The 16655-nt window shown below is 32.6% G+C and overlaps 3 protein-coding genes across 8 annotated transcripts; 2 read left to right on the forward strand and 1 right to left on the reverse strand.

Annotated features, from left to right (window-relative positions):
* Positions 1–1863: 1863 nt before the first annotated feature.
* Positions 1864–7534, forward strand: LOC108608522 (phosphatidylinositol 3,4,5-trisphosphate 3-phosphatase and dual-specificity protein phosphatase PTEN). 5 transcript variants are annotated; one of them, XR_001915554.2, is made up of 11 exons: positions 1865–2043; positions 2109–2281; positions 2344–2488; positions 2553–2734; positions 2791–2898; positions 2960–3134; positions 3197–3306; positions 3370–3621; positions 3685–4015; positions 7054–7144; positions 7401–7534. XR_001915554.2 is itself a non-coding variant. In XM_017999927.2 (11 exons), the coding sequence occupies exons 1-11, from the start codon at positions 1923–1925 to the stop codon at positions 7402–7404; spliced, it is 1704 nt and encodes a 567-aa protein (XP_017855416.2). In that variant the 5' UTR covers positions 1865–1922; the 3' UTR covers positions 7405–7533. The 5 variants fall into 5 exon arrangements, 4 of the variants coding, with proteins under 4 accessions (XP_017855418.2, XP_017855415.2, XP_017855416.2 ...); XM_017999927.2 differs by lacking the exon at positions 7054–7144 and adding an exon at positions 4397–4499 and having other exon boundaries at positions 7401–7533; XM_017999928.2 differs by lacking the exon at positions 7401–7534 and adding an exon at positions 4397–4499 and having other exon boundaries at positions 7054–7072.
* An 895-nt stretch (positions 7535–8429) lies between these two features.
* On the reverse strand, positions 8430–14294 carry LOC108608046 (lysine-specific demethylase 6A). Its single transcript, XM_017999226.2, has 15 exons — positions 14229–14294; positions 13837–14171; positions 13462–13570; positions 12197–12372; positions 12008–12136; positions 11724–11949; positions 11476–11656; positions 11147–11410; positions 10728–11088; positions 9949–10646; positions 9763–9887; positions 9281–9700; positions 9007–9216; positions 8773–8899; positions 8430–8707 (listed from the first exon to the last, which is right to left on the reverse strand). Exons 1-15 carry the CDS (start codon positions 14276–14278, stop codon positions 8513–8515), a joined length of 3606 nt encoding a protein of 1201 aa, XP_017854715.2. The 5' UTR covers positions 14279–14294; the 3' UTR covers positions 8430–8512.
* On the forward strand, positions 9131–16633 carry LOC108608048 (mitochondrial basic amino acids transporter). 2 transcript variants are annotated; one of them, XM_017999229.2, is made up of 4 exons: positions 9131–9242; positions 15338–15430; positions 15496–15957; positions 16016–16633. In XM_017999229.2, exons 2-4 carry the CDS (start codon positions 15397–15399, stop codon positions 16561–16563), a joined length of 1044 nt encoding a protein of 347 aa, XP_017854718.1. In that variant the 5' UTR covers positions 9131–9242; positions 15338–15396; the 3' UTR covers positions 16564–16633. The 2 variants fall into 2 exon arrangements, with proteins under 2 accessions (XP_017854718.1, XP_033150284.1); XM_033294393.1 differs by having other exon boundaries at positions 16026–16110.
* The last annotated feature ends 22 nt before the right edge of the window (positions 16634–16655 follow it).

Consider the following 16655-nt stretch of genomic DNA (forward strand, 5'->3'; position numbering starts at 1 on the left):
CATATAAATTTCTGTGTGTGGATACACATGAGCTTACTAGGAATATTAAAAAGAGTTGAGTATATATGTATGTTACTATTTTTTGTCATCTTACACCAGTTACAATTATCATAAAACAATGTTTTTTTTATACCAATTGTCTTCAACATTTTGTATATTTCTGTGTACATACGTATGTACATAAAAAATCAGTTGATATACATATGTATATACATACATATGCATATGCACATGTAAACATGGTATCTATGAAATCTTTGATTATTGTTTATATAAAATGTATCTATATTTTATTTAATTCTTCCCAAGATGCCAATCCCAATATGCATATTTTTTAATAATTATAATATATATTGCTGATTAGCTATAAAGGACAAAAAGCTTTTGTTAAAAAATAAACTATTTATTTAAACATTGAAAGCAGCCGTTGAAATATCTTACTTTAATAGTGTGACCAGGTCTATCTCATGTACATACATAAATTTATTAAGATTCTTTAGGATTCGCAATGCAAAAATTGTCTCATACATGTTTAGTATATATGGCCTAAGTTTATATTTTCTTAAGATTATTTTTTGACAAATAATTGTATAGTCTGATATTAAATCTCCCATAATGTATGTATATAGTTACTGAAAATACTCGGCTAGCTATCTAACCGCATGCAACAATATTTTAAAATTATACAATAATTTATATTAACTGGTGGCATGGTGTTTTTCTGAGTTTATAAATCAACATACCTGTAATAGCTTGTTTTATGCGATATAATACATATTAATTCCATCCACTTATTATAATCGATTAATCGATGCAAAAGTGTGAACGATTAATTTTCTATACAACAATTATAATCGACTTGACTCACCCTGTGAGTCTCACGCTTGATTTTACTATTGGTAGATAACTTAAGAATATAACTCAATTTAAAGTTAAAGTTATAAATTTATATTTAAAGCTCAAACTAAGTATAACTTAGTTACAGTGTGATACCATATTTTTTTGTAAGAGATTCCTCTAACACACGGATGTACATAGCTATGAATGTATGTATGTTAAAGCGGTATGCAAAGAACATTAAATTGTATCGCTAAGTTGTTCAAGTCAACAATATATAAAGCCTATGAAACTGGCTAAAAATAGTGTAATATTCATTAATAAATTGAATTTAACTAGTGCTTAAAATTTTCCAATCTTCAAAAAGCGATTTTCAAGCGTGTTACATGCATGTATGTATGCATATACATATGTACATGCATACATGTGTACATTTTACATACAAGAAATTTACTAATATGTTGTATATGTATACTAAAAGCGTGTATTATACATAATTATGCATGTGTGTGCGTTTGGATATAAGTTTACATGGACATGCTTATAAAAAGAGTTGAGTAAAAATTACAAACGTGCATATGTATGTACATAAGTATATGCCTATTTATTGGTACATACACACAAACCTGTATTCTCACGATTGTGTATGCATAAACATGTATGTACGTACGTGCATTCATATACTCTGTATGTATGTACATATGTAAATTCTTTTTTTTTTTTTGTTGCAATAGCATTCTGCATTTAAATTGTTACTATTCTGTGCTCTACTCTGCTACATAATAATCTTTGTGAGCATCCTGTATAAATTAAAATTTTGAGTTTGGTACATGTCTTATTTATGCAAACGAAAACCTATCTTAACAGTTGTGAATATAACAAAATATTCCTGCAGGTCACTAAATAATTGTTGCTAATTAATTATTATGTTGTTTTATTTTGCAGGTGTGAAGGAATTGCACTAAAAATGTTGTTTTCAAAGATATTTGTGACAAAAAAAATGCTATGAAGAAGTTTATATTAAAATATATTGCTGGAATCAAAATATATAGTTTTTACCAATTGTAATTAATAAAAGACAGCCTATGTCATCTCTCGAGGCTAATATGGCAAACACAATATCCATTATGTCGAATGCCATACGTAATGTAGTAAGCAAGAAGCGCATCCGATTCGTAGAAAAGGGATTTAATTTGGATCTTACCTGTAAGAATTACTATCAATGTTATGTCCACATAATTGCTAAAAAAAAAAAAAAACTGTATTTGTAGATATTTGCGATAACATCATTGCGATGGGATATCCAGCACCCGACGCAATTGAAGGCTTTTACAGAAATCGTCTAGAGCAAGTGCATAAGTTTTTCGAGGCGAATCATGCCGATCATTACAAAATATATAATTTGTGCATAGAGCGCAACTACGACAGTAATAAGTTTCATGGGGTGAGTGCTACATAAAGTGTTGTTGTTTATTTTCAATATATCTTTTGGACTTTATTTTGCAGAGAGTTGCAATTTATCCGTTTGAGGATCACAGCCCTCCTACAATTGAGTTAATGCAACGTTTTTGCCACGATGTTGGGTCTTGGCTCAAAGCCGATCCCTCCAATGTCGTTGCCATACACTGCAAAGCTGGCAAAGGAAGAACGGGTAATATACATATATTCTTAAGCTACTTGTATTTGCTTAATTAATTATTTAATATGTGTTCCAGGTACCATGATTTGCGCTTATTTGCTCCATAGTAAATTCATGAGCACAGCTGATAAAGCGTTGGCTTGGTATGATGCAAAGCGTACGAAGGATCGAAAAGGCGTTACAATTCCATCTCAACGTAGATATGTTCAGTATTATTCAATGTTAAACTCGTTAAGTTATGAAACAATAAGTCTTAACGTAAGTAAATTAATAAACCAATTTATATATTATTTAGCATTTATATATTCCTAAAGGTATGTGAAATTCGATTTGCTGAGCCAAGCTGCTTGCATAATCTTGGTACAGTAGAATGTTGTATATCGGAGTTACGGGACCCTGCTACTGATAAAGTTAAGGCACATGTAAGTATTTGTATTAAAATTACTAAATAACATAATTTGAATTTCCTTTTATTCTCTTTAGCAACTCGAAACGTGGAAAATTGATTTTCAAACTACTGATCGAGTGGACTTAAGCAACTCACTTCTATTAGTTAAGGGCGATGTTAAACTTGATGTTAAACTTCTGCAAAAATCTTCAAAGAAGGCTCTTTATTGTCACCTGTGGATCAATTTATTTTTTGTAGAGCACAGTGCAGGTATATTAACTTTTTTTTGTAGTTGCAAACATTATATGCAATAATGTATAACATCTTTGCAGATTACGAAATCGATGGAACTACTGTTAAGTATACGGTTATCTTAAATAAGAATGAAATAGATGGTGCCCATAAAGATCAAGAGCATAAAATGTTTCCAGAGGACTTTAAGGTGAATCAGATATATAATAATCGCATTAATATAATAATCTCTAAACTGGTAATTTATTGGTAGATATCAATTGTGTTTAGCAAAGAGCACGGCTCGGAAGATATAGCAGCTGAATATGCAGCAAATCATAGATGGAACAACATACAAAATACAGATACTTATCATGAAAACAGCGAAGGCAATCTTAATATTGGAGAGTACTCGGATCCAAACTCCCCATCTTCGAGTCAGTTTTTCGAGCGAAGTGGCCACCTTTCTACCAGTGATGAAAGTTGTACAACAAAATCTCATCAAATGGAGCATAACGGAAAACTTGTATGTATAATGGCATACACTTGAATATAAATAATAAAAATTCATTACGTTTATTTTTAATAGATTACAAATAATTGTGAAATATCAAGCATCTCAAAATTCCAAGCGACTGCAGCTAAACGCAAGCAACCTACATTAAAAGCATCATTATTAAGCGGCAATAATACCTCGTCAAACAAGGACATCAAAAAGCTGCACATGTTCAATAACCCGTCCGCTACACAATCCAGTTTCATAGCAAAGCAAGATTCAAGTAAAGCATACGAAGCCTCGTCGGAGATTCGAGACATATTTGATCGTTGCAATATTCCTAAGTCCGATAAAATCTTCGAACAAGATGTGTACAGTATCTGTAATCAGGATGTTGAAGATGGCGGTGAGGATTGGGAATCCGGTAAGTGTCCAAAAAAATGTTGTATACTTTATGCACTTAAAAAATATTCCATCTTCGATCGGTTCTATTCTTTAGTATATGTCCTCTATCCCTTTCTTAAACACTCATATACCTACATCACAAGCAGATTTAACTCAATAGATAAGGGTATACATATCAATAAATGAAAAATCACATCGATTTAATCACATTTCGACTAATTATACAAATACGTGCCACTAAACCCAATTTTCATATAAGTTTATATATATACATATATATATATATATGTATATATATATTTATGTGTGTATTTATATTTGTATATGTACCTACATGTATATCGACAAATAATGCGTTGATCAGCAAGAAATGCCTTATTGATTGAGACTTCCTTTGCAGTTCATTTATTCACAACTACAAGGCGAAATTCGAGCTCAAGGGACAAAACAAATGAAGAAGCGGATGAAAGAAAGGGAAGCCATCAACAAAAAATACGAATGAAGTATAAAAAGAGCAAACTGAAATTTTCACAAAAATTACAATGGATCCAGAACTATTTTCGGTCAGATCCTATTAATTTCATACAGAAATTAATACCATCAAATGCCGTTCGAATTCGAAATAATTCTAACATGTTTGCTCCTAGGGGAGGCACATCTATTAAGCTTCCCGAAGTGTCAACATCAAATCATCTCACTCTAAGTCGGAACGTCTCAACGTCTTGTCCGAATTTCTTAAATAGACAGTTTTGATCGATACTAAATCGATAAGAACTTGACCGAAACACACTCTCCGACACATTTTTAAAGTGCCTATAAAATTTGATTATTTTATATCTAGATATAATGATGATGATAATCATTGTCAAATCAAATATTCGTGATAAACTTTAAAATTTCAACAACGCATCTGCTTGATATCACGCTTAAAGAAAATTACATATATACTATACATATATGTATATAATACTAATGCCATAAAACATTTAAGCGTGAACTATCTTTATTGATAGTATATGTATATGTAGAGCACTGGTGTTCAAATCTTCCAATAATTGTTCTCATAGTAAGTGGGCGTGCTTCGCAAATTCAAAAAAAAACATTTGCGTTTGTTTGAACATCACTGATACGCACCTAATCTTATGTCCACATTAGTTTAGAATTGCTAAATATTTAGTTCTTTAAGTTGAATAGTTTATTCAATAAACGCTAACAATATACCTAATTGCATAAATATGTATGTACATTCAATCGGTCTAATAAAACCTTTACCACATAATCTTAAATTTCGACAGGACATTCCCGTTGATATGTCCAACGTTTAAAACGCAGGGTGCAGTGTTATACAGATGCATACATACAAATATATGTATCTATGTGTATTATATATATATATACAGAGATACATATCGTATATATGTACATATGTTTGTATCTCTTAAATTAGTAATAGTAGGTGTAGTTGTCCAACCTGCAGGCATTTAACTTTCATTTAAATTAATATTCCGAGCCTTTTAAATAAGTAATTATGTTTCATCTCAATTGTCTTAAATTACACAGGATGTTCTAATTTTAACTATTATTAACGATTATGCTACGAGCAATTTCTATATAATAAATACATCGTATATGTATGTGAGTATGTATGTGTGCCTGTGTTAGTGTGTATGTTAACTGAAGAACAATTCTGTTGCTTAATAAATAAACAAAAACATTAGTTTTTTATTCAATTTAGTTTCAGAAATCATTAATTAATTATCTATTAATATAATATAAGCAAAGCTTTATTGTCCGCTGAGTGATATTTCAGTCCATCTTGCCAATTGTGATGCAAGATCACTATAGAGTTAAAAATAAAGGAATTACTTTGTATGGACGTTTTGAATAGTAATTGCGAATTATGAATTATAAATATAACATTTTTCATAAATTTTGATAACATGACTTGAAAATAATGAAAACTAAAAAGTGTTTAAGAATTGTAAATACAATTTGCGATGAAAGAAGATCGTTCATTCAACATTCACTATCACAAGTACATGTTTATATGTATCTTATGATATTTTTAATTCAATAAAACCACATTGCAGATTAGAACTATCAAATGGTTCGGTTGATGGAAATTTTTTATAGGGTTTTAAGAAGCAAGTAATCTTTTTTTATCTCAACAAAAACTTTACAGGGAAACGTTTTCAACAACAATTGTATATAAATTGAAAACACACATACATTTTCATATGTATCAACAAAGCAGCGAGAACTGATAAAATATTAAGAAGTTTGCGGTATTTAGAAGTTATTGAGAGCAACTATATAGTTTTGTTATCGTTAATTCATCGAACAGTTCTGCGATTTTCATGTTACATTTGTAGATATCCGTAAGTAGATTTTTGAGCGCATTTACTGAAAACAAACTTGAGTCAATTTTAAAAAAGTTTATTTTCAGGCACCGTAATTTCCAGTTGCTACAACCGAAGTATCCAATCGAGACATGCACTATGCGCAACTAAATGAATCGTAAATAATGCATTGCAATTATTTTCCTAATATAACGATTCTAACTTTGCCTAGGGTACCTGCACCATCGTTAAACATGGTGAGTCCTTATTAGAGCACTCTTGTGTTCATCTGTTGTCAAATTAATAACTTTTAAAAACATATTTCACAAAAATCAATGCTGTCTATCCCTAACAAAAATCTATACGTATTAACATTAAATCTATTAGTCATTTCAACACGTTTAAAGCTATTTCAATCCTTCCTCACTAGAACTTGTTATTAATTAAATAATAATGTCTTAATATAAAGACTTGATTATAGGACTTATAGATATTATATATTATGAAGTTTATAGTAAGATAGATAGGACAACGGTTTTATGTCTTGCTATATTATTAATTAACATGAGGATTTTATTAATTACAATAAAACTCTTAAACCTGATCCTAGTCTCTTTATAAATCATATATTGGCATAAGTCTTTTAATATATATGTGAACTTACCACGCATTAACAATTAATTGATATGCTAAATAAAACTATATATTTTTATTTCAGATAAGTACGTGTAAGTTACCTGGATATTTTCGGCCATTACCAACAACAGACGTCTCGACTCAACACCTTTTGGTGCCATTCTGTTATTTTTGTATGTAAAATCGTTGTTTATAAGTTCAAATATAAAATGAAAACAAAAACAAGTAAAAAGAACGTTTAAATTATTTCAAAGTGAAACCCATTCTACAGATTTCTTTTACTGTAAATCTATTGTGTTCAGATGAGGGTAACACATGAAGGATAATTGCTTTTGCAGCACATACTAATAATAATTGCATAGTATTATATATTGATTATTGATCTATATTAACCCATATATAATTGTACAAATTTATTTTTAATTTCAGGTGAATCAACATACCTTTAATGGAAGCATATTGCGGACATACTATACACGTACTTGGTGATCTATAGCAAATTAAATAATAACTGCTAAACATTTTTTCGCAAATGTATCCGAATTTGTACATAGATTTTACAATTTACTTATTTAAGTAGTTTTAAATAATTATAGAGTAAATTCGTGTAAATTCCTAATTTGAGGACGTGTATTCTACGACTATGACGAATAAGAAAAATAAAATAGTAATTTGTTATACAAAAGATGGAACGCTCCGACTTGTTCTCTTATGAATCTTCAAAATATGTGACTAATGCGGGGTAAAATATCGACAACTTATGCATAGTTTCTCAATTAACTATTAATTAATCGAGTCTTTAAGACCTGTTTAAACAATTGCGTAACTAAAAGAGCATCCGTCCCTATTTTATTCCGCATGGTTGATATATATATATATATACATAGGCATACCATCCAGATAAGTATTTACATACCCATAATGTAATTTAAAGCAATAGAAATAAAATGCACATTTACGCCTAGATCATTAAAAAAAAGTAATACTGTGTTGTGATTGTAAATATAAACTATAATGTTGACATGATTATAAACTGGAATTTTAAACTATAAAAAGAATGAAACGTAATGTTGGCGTAGCAAAGATTCAAGCTGCATGAGAATAATGCGCAAAATATCTACCGAATATTTCTAAATTTGAATGCAGTTTTCTTCAGGTGCAAGGCATGCAACTCAGAAATCGGATCGTAATTTGATGAGTTACCGCTTATCAAAGCTTGTTATTTCATAGAAATTTGTCTTGTTTGTTTATTCTGTTCTTCATATCATCGCCAATAGCTTCTTAATATGTCTTTCATTGTGGCCAATAAACGCAGCGCCTGCCTCTTATTCACAGTATGGTAACTTTTAAAAGTTTTTAGTTCAGCCAAATAATTCATCTATTTGTAGAATAGTGGTCACGCAGTTAAAAAATAAACAGCAGGTTTTACAAAATTTTATAGCGGTGTCTTATTTAATACTCTTATTTCTTATTCGTTATGTTAAAAAACGTACAATGTAATAAAATTTATTAAAATATTACTTCAATTGTGTTGTATAAAATTACTGTGTTTGTCCTAGTCCTTGTGTTCTATATAAAGTAAATGAATCATAGACATGTTGCAGTTCGGACAAACGATATTCTTCCAAACAGACAATTCCTTGTAAAGATGGCGACAACTTTAGCGCGCAAGGTAAACAATGGACTACATGCCTCTTCTCCTGTTCCCTTATGAACAAAACGTTAAAAACTTCCTCCTGCACAAAATAAAAAATGTTGTTAAATGTTGTTGAAACATAAAAATGATGAATGTTTTATGTACCTCGCATTGACCACAATAGTGGGAGGCCTCGTTTTTGCCACGACCATTGAAACGAATTTGGACTCCCTTGGATTTTACATATTCTTGTAGATGATAAACATTCTTTAACGATTGACATAAACATTGCCTGCAAGCATATAAAAGATGTTCTTTGTCAATACTGCTTTCCTTTAGTTGTCATCCATCAATAAATCAGTTCAAATTAAACATGATTAACATAATTTTTATACGTACTTAATCAACTCAAAGAGTTTTACATCCGATACTTTAATATTTCTCGCCAAGTTCCAACTTAGGTGTACCATGGGAACAATACTCTTAAAGCTTTGAAGTTTATTCCATTCATATCTTTCAATTGCAAGCGAATACTGACGGGCCGTTAGTGGACCAACATTCCATGCAATATTATTACACCAACCAACAGATTGAACCCAATGAACACATCTGAAATGAGAGAATAATAACAAAATGTAAGTACAACGCTAACTAATAATAATTCTTTGCTTACCCCGCATTCACCCAGACTAAGTCGCCGGGCTTCTGTATGAATCTATACACCGGTATGTTCTCTTTATACAAATCCTCCAGCACCGGCCACCATGATCCATGCAAATAGCTAATGCTGTTCTTTTCGCATAAATTGTGAATGCCACCCCAGTAGGCATCTGGCACTGCGAACCACTCGCAGTCACCGGGACCAATATTAATGTTGATTGAGCAAAAGTTGTTGTTTTCTTGATGTCCCGGTGTTCGGCTACCCGGCACTTTCATATACAATTGCACGGTATTCATGCCCAGGATAACATGCCCTACATGCGACAGCATATTCGCTGCTGATATAACTCTTGCAAAGGCGGGCAGCTTCTGGAGTTCGCTTAATTGTGGCTTCCATTTGCGCTCATCGGACAGATCCACATTGGTGCCAAATCTGCAATTGAAAGTGGAGTTAGAAAGTTTGCTAGCTGTAAAATTTGTTTATCACCTTATTACCTTAGCATTTTACTGCCATTCTTTTGTTTTTTGCGCTTTAAATTAATGTTTGAATTTGACACCGAGTCCTTAGAGTCAGAATCTGACATCACTTGAGATCCTGCGGAGCCCTTATCCCCGTCATCCTAAAATATACAAATTGTTTCTATAGATTTTTCATTCGAATGCACGATAAATAGTTTCTACCTTTAGACTATCTTGAAAGCTCGATGCCTGATATTGTGCATATTTAGCAATTGTTGTATGAGATCGATGCGATATGCAGGCCCAAACACGCTTGGCTTGGGATAAGTCCCAGTTCTCATCCGGCGACTGATTCACTTGCGTACGCACTTCAACGCTGTGATCTGGATTCGCCTCGACCAAGGTTTTTGTTGAAAACAATCCCAAGTCAAGCTTAAGTGCGCCAGCTAAGCCACGCACAACAGCAATCGGATGCTTGAGGCAAAATTCTTGCAATTGCGGGCTGAAAGCATTCTTTTTGTTTTCCAAATGCACCGAAGGCGTCGGCGGCAGAAGCTGTTCTCTCGTTAGCCTTTGTGGCGGGCAATCTGGCGGCGCCGGCGGTGGTGCATTGCGCTGCAACACTGTACTTCCAATCGGTGGTTCATCCACGGGCAGTAATTTGACGGCAGTGAAAAGCTGTTTCGAGTCCATTTGTATGTTGAACGTGGGGCTTGTTGCATCGAATTCATTACTATCATATTCGATTTTTGGTCTTTGTTCCTTAAAGTTGCATTGAGTATCACCGTGGCCTTCAATCTTAATCAGTTCATTTCTACTAACACAATTTTCATCTAAACTGGCATTTGTCTGTATGTCATCCGTTAATTTAGCTGAAATATCTTTTTGGCAGTGAATATTTTGCTTCTGATCAGTAGCTCCTGCAAAAGGATAAGAAAAGAAATTATAATTAATGCATGTGTTAAATTAGGTTCTAAGTTCAAGTCAAAGAGTATGCATACCTAATGAGCTGTGATTTTGATCAGGTGTAAAAATAAGGCGCTCTAAATCTTTGGAGTCATTGTCTTCTTTAATATTTGTTGTATCAGAGTTAAGTTGCTGAACACCTTCGTTGGTTATCTCGCTGGGAGATGTATTGTTTTTTAATGCTTGCCGATGCTGTTGCGTAAGTTGCTGCAAAAGTTGCTCCTGCTGTTCATTCAAAATATTCTTGTTTTGTTGTAAAAACTGTAAAGTGTTTATCTGTTGCGGCGTTAGCCCTGGCGTTTGCGTTTGACCCTTCCCCGCAATTTCTTCATCCTCTTTCGCTCGTTTTGCAGGTATTGAGTTATTTTGAGCATGTGGGTAGGGAGGTGGGGGACCCTTAAAAATAAAGATTTTATTAGCGAAGCTTTAGTGTATTAATAATCAAAAATATTACCTGTGTGGATGGAGATTTTCCAAACTGTCTTTGCTGCATTTGAGCGGTTTGTTGTTGCTGACGTGAATTTATTTCTAATGATATGGGCAGATTCCAGGCCTCTTCAATGGAGCAAAGCTGGCGGCGCTTTGATGTGATGCTTGGCAGTGGTGCCAGGTTAAGCTGTGATTCCAAAAATTTAACCCGTTGCGCTAAGCCTTTGGTTAAACCATTCGAACCACTCTTTGAATATAAAATCTTACTCTCTTGGGCAGTGATAACTTTCTGTAGATGCAATTTTCAAATTAGCAATGATATATTATATGATATAATGAGCAAACAGATTGTACCTTATTTGATATTCTTTTGATTGCATTTAAATAGCATGCATATGCATCCCTCAGCTGTCCACAACTCTCATAGAGTATCCCTAAATTTGTCCACGCTGACTTGTGTTCTTTGTCTAGTTGTACAGCGCATATATACGCCTGAAGAGCATCCGTTGGCTGATTTTGTTGTTGATAGAGTACGCTATAATCAAAAGCAAAGAATATGCTCAACAAGCAATAAACAAGGGCAATGTTTTTACAATAATTACCCAATGGAGCACCAGGTATCAGCATTTCCTTCACTTTTTTCAACTGAATTGCGATATGCTAAGAACGCATCATGTACTTTGTTAACTCCAGCATAGCATCTTCCCAATAAATATAATGATTGTCCACAGTTTGGATCAGCTTCGATGGATTTTTGTAAAAAATGTAGAGCATTCGATTCACGTTCCTTTTTTTCGCCTAGGCATTCGACACAATGATACATCCATCCTAGAAAATGTAGAGAGCTTAATACTTGAGCTATTTGGCTTTGTTTCATTTCACTTACCTAATTGTCTGTAAATATCTGCTTTAAGGTCCGAGGAAACATTTTTGTGGTTTAAAATGAACTCATATGATTCTTTTGCAGCTTTGTGTTTGTTCTGTACTTCGTATAAATGAGCTATCTGAAATTTTACTAGATAGAAATACAGAATCAGTTTATTTTGTTCTTTCTTAATTAAGAAGCCAATATTACCTTGAAGATCTGAGAAAGTTGAAGGCGATGTATCAACTAGGGCTATCTGCAAGTGCTTCAGAGCTGTTTTAAATTCACCATTCACTTTTAGCATTAAACCTAGTCGTAGATGAATTTCATTTGCACAGGGAAAATATGGGTTTAAGTATAAAAGTTCTTGAAACGCTTTGATTGACCTGCAATGAGAATTATTTAAGTTGATTAGTGTATCTCCAGAAAGTATGCACTGCTTGCTCATATAATATAAAATCATATAACAACAACAAGTGATGAATACAAAATTTCCATTTTATTCTTATTTTGCAGACATGTTTTATGCTTTAGGAAGCTTTCTTTGTCTACCGTTTTATATTCACAATGAGATCCTAAAAAAAATTCAGAATGTCTGACCTTTAAATTTCCTTTTAACGCACACATACACATATCCTTTACTGCATGCATTTATTTATACATTTTAATTAATTGCTTGCAAATGCGGCTAAAAGTAACCTAAAACAAAAGTTTCATTTATATATGAACATACACACACACGCACAATCTACATACATACATACGAAATGGGAACTTTCGTAAAATGTCTGTTACCTCAAACAAATCGTTACTATTTGTTTATAAATATGTAATTATTTAGGCTATGTATGTACATATAATCGGTGTAATTCCATTAAGAGCACTCCTGTATACATAAATATGCATTTATGTATGTTTATTCTTACATACATGTAGACGTGCAGTCGTACGTGCACAAATGCATCCCCATACAGACAACCGTCTGTATACACACATATACATATGTATGTATGTAAGTATGTCAACATCAACAATAATAAAATTGAACATGCAGCAAAAATGCAATTTTCACAATATACTTGCCTATTATATAATAAAATATATTTTATTAGAGCTAATTAATTTTAGTTGTCACATTTATGTTTTGGCAGTGTTTTTTTTAATTATACTAAAAAGCCACTCAGTCAATAGAACATCCACTAGTTTTTTAATTCGCTTGCTAGTGATGCCATTATTGCGATATGCAACAAACATCGATATTTTTATTTTGAAATCACGAGCCGGGTGTAAAAAATCAAGCGATAAGGATAAGATTCAATAACCATACTTCGATTTTCATCAACAATACTGTTTGGCTATCAAAATTAAAAATATATTTATGTACACACATACATAATTTTGGGCACCAACATCTAATTTATATATAAATTAACATAAAACGCATTTTCACTAGGGTGTAGCCCAAAAAAACTCACCATTTAAAGCAACGAAATTGATAGTAAACGATGCCGATTCCATAAAGAAATGAATAATTGTCCCAATATTTACCACAAAATTGCATATATTTTTGATAGGCAGACAGAGCTAAAAATAAATAACATTTTAAACAAATTAAAGACTTAAAGCAACAATTGGTATCTAATAAAAGTGTCGTATTTGTCAAATATCCACCCATGTTAAAATTTACCGTGTAGGTTGAGATAAAATGAATAAATTTTTCAAAATTTCGTTGTACGGTTATATATGAAACATATACAAATGTATTTCCGTACACCTGTAATTACTTGCACATGCATAGATAGATATCTCAAACACAGCAGACTCTTAACTGTTTTGCATAATTTAATTACCTTCTGAATATTCATGCGTGAGCAAGTGTAAGTGACCTAGCTTGCAGTAGGTGTTCACGTCAACTTCTTCCATATCCTGGTTTGACTTTTTAGGTGGCCGGTCATTGGACACCGCCAATTTTAGATCTTTATTTTCACAGCATGAGTTCTCTTTGATGTGCTCCTCATTGCTGATTGGGAATTCGGTTTTAATAGTCTTTGTATCGCGTTGTTTGCTAATGTATGCTGAATGGGAACTAGCGATTTCATCTTGTAATGCAGTAATGGTTTGCTGAATGAGCTCCCTAATTTCAGAATGCTTGGGATCCGACAAATCAAGGAATCCATAGTACCGACTGAAAAACAGCAAGTGTTTCATTTTCAAACTGTTTGTTACGTTAGGGTCTTCTTACCTATCAATTTCCGAAATCGTCTGAAGCTCTTCGAGGGAATATTGTATCATTTTTTATAATTAATTGTTGTATTTATAAATAATATAAACAGAATGATATCGAACAGTGTTACCAAACTTCTCGCAATAAGAATTTAGTATTTTTTTGAATCAAATAATTGTTGGCATCTATAATAAAACAATGGAATAGAACACAATTTTCAGCCGTTACAGTTGAAAACAGGAGTTATGCATATTTAAAAAAAAATCCAGAATAAATTATTTTTATTTTTTATATTTATAGTCAAAAGTTATAACAAGCATTTAGTATGCATTGCTTTATTATACTCTAATTGTTTCAGTTCCTTTAATAAGGCTCATCAGTATATATTCATATATAAAACGATTTAATTTCTCACATGGGTTAACAGCGTAAAAGCAAATGAATGAATGACCCCAAGGGCAATTTTGTCTTTCTAATCACTGGATTATTCTCTCTCTAATACATCGCTGTTCACATTTTAACTGATAACAGCTCAGTCGCTTTTGAATTTGGCGAAAGTAATACGGAACGGTTGTGATTGACAGCTCTAGGAAATTACAGCATTAGTATACATATGTAATTGAATCTACGATCAGGCTCATCAAGCTGTTCTAAAATTATCAGTGCTTTCCAAAGGGTAAAAGCCTTATAATATGTTTGTGCAAGTGTTAATAAATATTGCTAGACAAGCATAATAAGTTATATAAAAATTTCAAAAGAAATAAATTATACCGTGCGTTAGACAAATACGTTACCAATCCTCATCAATTTAAAAGTTAAGCTGACGAAGTTATTAGTAATTTGAGCTAAAAAAAATGATATAACTTCAAAGGATTATGTTAACTTAAGGTAAAGCTGTAATTTTCAATTTTTTAATCAGTTGAGCTTATGGATTTTCTTTTAGCTAATAAGCTAAGCGTTTTTCAATTAATTTTACCCTCTGAACTTTTATTCAATTGCGTATACACTGATAAGAGAAAAATAAATAAAAGTACTATAAACCTTAAGACTTTTGCAGCTTAATTAAAATGTCGTATTCAAAATAAATTTAATATAACCTTAAAGCTTTTTGTCATTTTCAATTGTAGTGCATACTTAACTTTGAGGATCACAGTTGCAACACATTCCTGATTTTCAAATTCTGAAAATGTTGCTAGATTTTATTGCTGGCCTTTTTGGAGGTAATTTTAAATTTAATATATTTTCTGCGATGAACATTTTTTATGAATAAATAAACTATTTGTAGGTGCCGCAGGTGTACTTGTTGGACATCCACTCGATACAGTTAAAGTTCACCTGCAAACTGATGATCCTCGAAATCCAAAATATAAAGGTACATTCCATTGCATGAGAGTGATACTGCTTAACGACAATGTGAGAGGACTTTATCGTGGAATCAGCAGTCCAATGATGGGCATTGGTTTAGTTAATGCAATAGTCTTTGGAGTGTATGGCAACATTCAAAGGATTTCAGACAACCCCAATTCCTTGATGACCCATTTTTTTGCGGGCGCTACAGCTGGGGTAGCCCAGGGCGTTATATGCGCTCCAATGGAGCTGGCAAAAACCAGACTTCAGCTATCCACACAGATTGATTCGGGACAAAGATTCAAAGGACCAATCGATTGCTTAAAATACATACAAAAAACCGAAGGACTTCGAGGTACCTTTAAAGGACTTTCAGCAACAATACTAAGAGATGTACCAGGTGACAGAAAATGCTTAATGAGCTTGCGTTTATGATTATAATAATGAATTCTCGCAAGGTTTCTCCAGTTACTTTGTATCTTATGAATTTATGATGTCACTCAAAGAGACGCCAAGCTCGCTATATACTCTTATGTCCGGTGGCTTTGCGGGCATATGCTCCTGGCTGGCCTGTTATCCCATTGATGTTGTTAAAACGCAACTACAAGCGGATGCCTTGGGGAAAGCAGCGCTATACAATGGCTTCGTTGACTGTGCAATAAAAAATTATGAAAAAGAGGGAATCCATTTCTTTTTTCGTGGCCTCAACTCAACGTTACTTCGCGCGTTTCCAATGAATGCCGCATGCTTTTTTGTTGTTGAATATGTTTTGGATTTTTGTAAGCGTCATAACATTGAGTTAATTGGTAATTCAAACCGGTCACTGAAAGTTGTAAAGTTGGAAAACACAACAGAACATGATCTGCAAACAGATGGGGAGTTGGTACGTAAAATAATTTCGGATAATTCTTCAGATTTTCTATTTACAAATGATGTCATAATTGGAAGTTTTAATGATAAGCAGCATTGGGAAAAAAATCAGGAAAGTAAAATGCGAGGTTCATAGCTCAACATTTAAAGCTGTATATAGATAATACTAGAAATAAACAAATTTTTAGAAACATTTTGTTATCCAATATATGTACCTTTTTTACTTTA

Source organism: Drosophila busckii, chromosome 2L (genome assembly GCF_011750605.1).
Source record: "Drosophila busckii strain San Diego stock center, stock number 13000-0081.31 chromosome 2L, ASM1175060v1, whole genome shotgun sequence".
NCBI classification, from domain to species: Eukaryota; Metazoa; Arthropoda; class Insecta; order Diptera; family Drosophilidae; genus Drosophila; species Drosophila busckii.

What these genes read in the sequence shown, in the direction of transcription:
- LOC108608522 (XM_017999926.2), top strand. Translation starts at nt 1,923, where the DNA reads ATGTCATCTCTCGAGGCTAATATGGCAAACACAATATCCATTATGTCG. An exon ending in AGCTGGCAAAGGAAGAACGG is followed by an intron (nt 2,489 to 2,552) that starts GTAATATACATA and finishes TATGTGTTCCAG; the next exon opens with GTACCATGATTTGCGCTTAT. An exon ending in TGTTTCCAGAGGACTTTAAG is followed by an intron (nt 3,307 to 3,369) that starts GTGAATCAGATA and finishes ATTTATTGGTAG; the next exon opens with ATATCAATTGTGTTTAGCAA.
- LOC108608046 (XM_017999226.2), bottom strand. Translation starts at nt 14,278, where the DNA reads ATGATACAATATTCCCTCGAAGAGCTTCAGACGATTTCGGAAATTGAT. An exon ending in GATACCTGGTGCTCCATTGG is followed by an intron (nt 11,657 to 11,723) that starts GTAATTATTGTA and finishes TTTTGATTATAG; the next exon opens with CGTACTCTATCAACAACAAA. An exon ending in GCTTTCAAGATAGTCTAAAG is followed by an intron (nt 9,888 to 9,948) that starts GTAGAAACTATT and finishes TGTATATTTTAG; the next exon opens with GATGACGGGGATAAGGGCTC.
- LOC108608048 (XM_017999229.2), top strand. Translation starts at nt 15,397, where the DNA reads ATGTTGCTAGATTTTATTGCTGGCCTTTTTGGAG. An exon ending in TATTGCTGGCCTTTTTGGAG is followed by an intron (nt 15,431 to 15,495) that starts GTAATTTTAAAT and finishes AACTATTTGTAG; the next exon opens with GTGCCGCAGGTGTACTTGTT. An exon ending in AATACTAAGAGATGTACCAG is followed by an intron (nt 15,958 to 16,015) that starts GTGACAGAAAAT and finishes AATTCTCGCAAG; the next exon opens with GTTTCTCCAGTTACTTTGTA.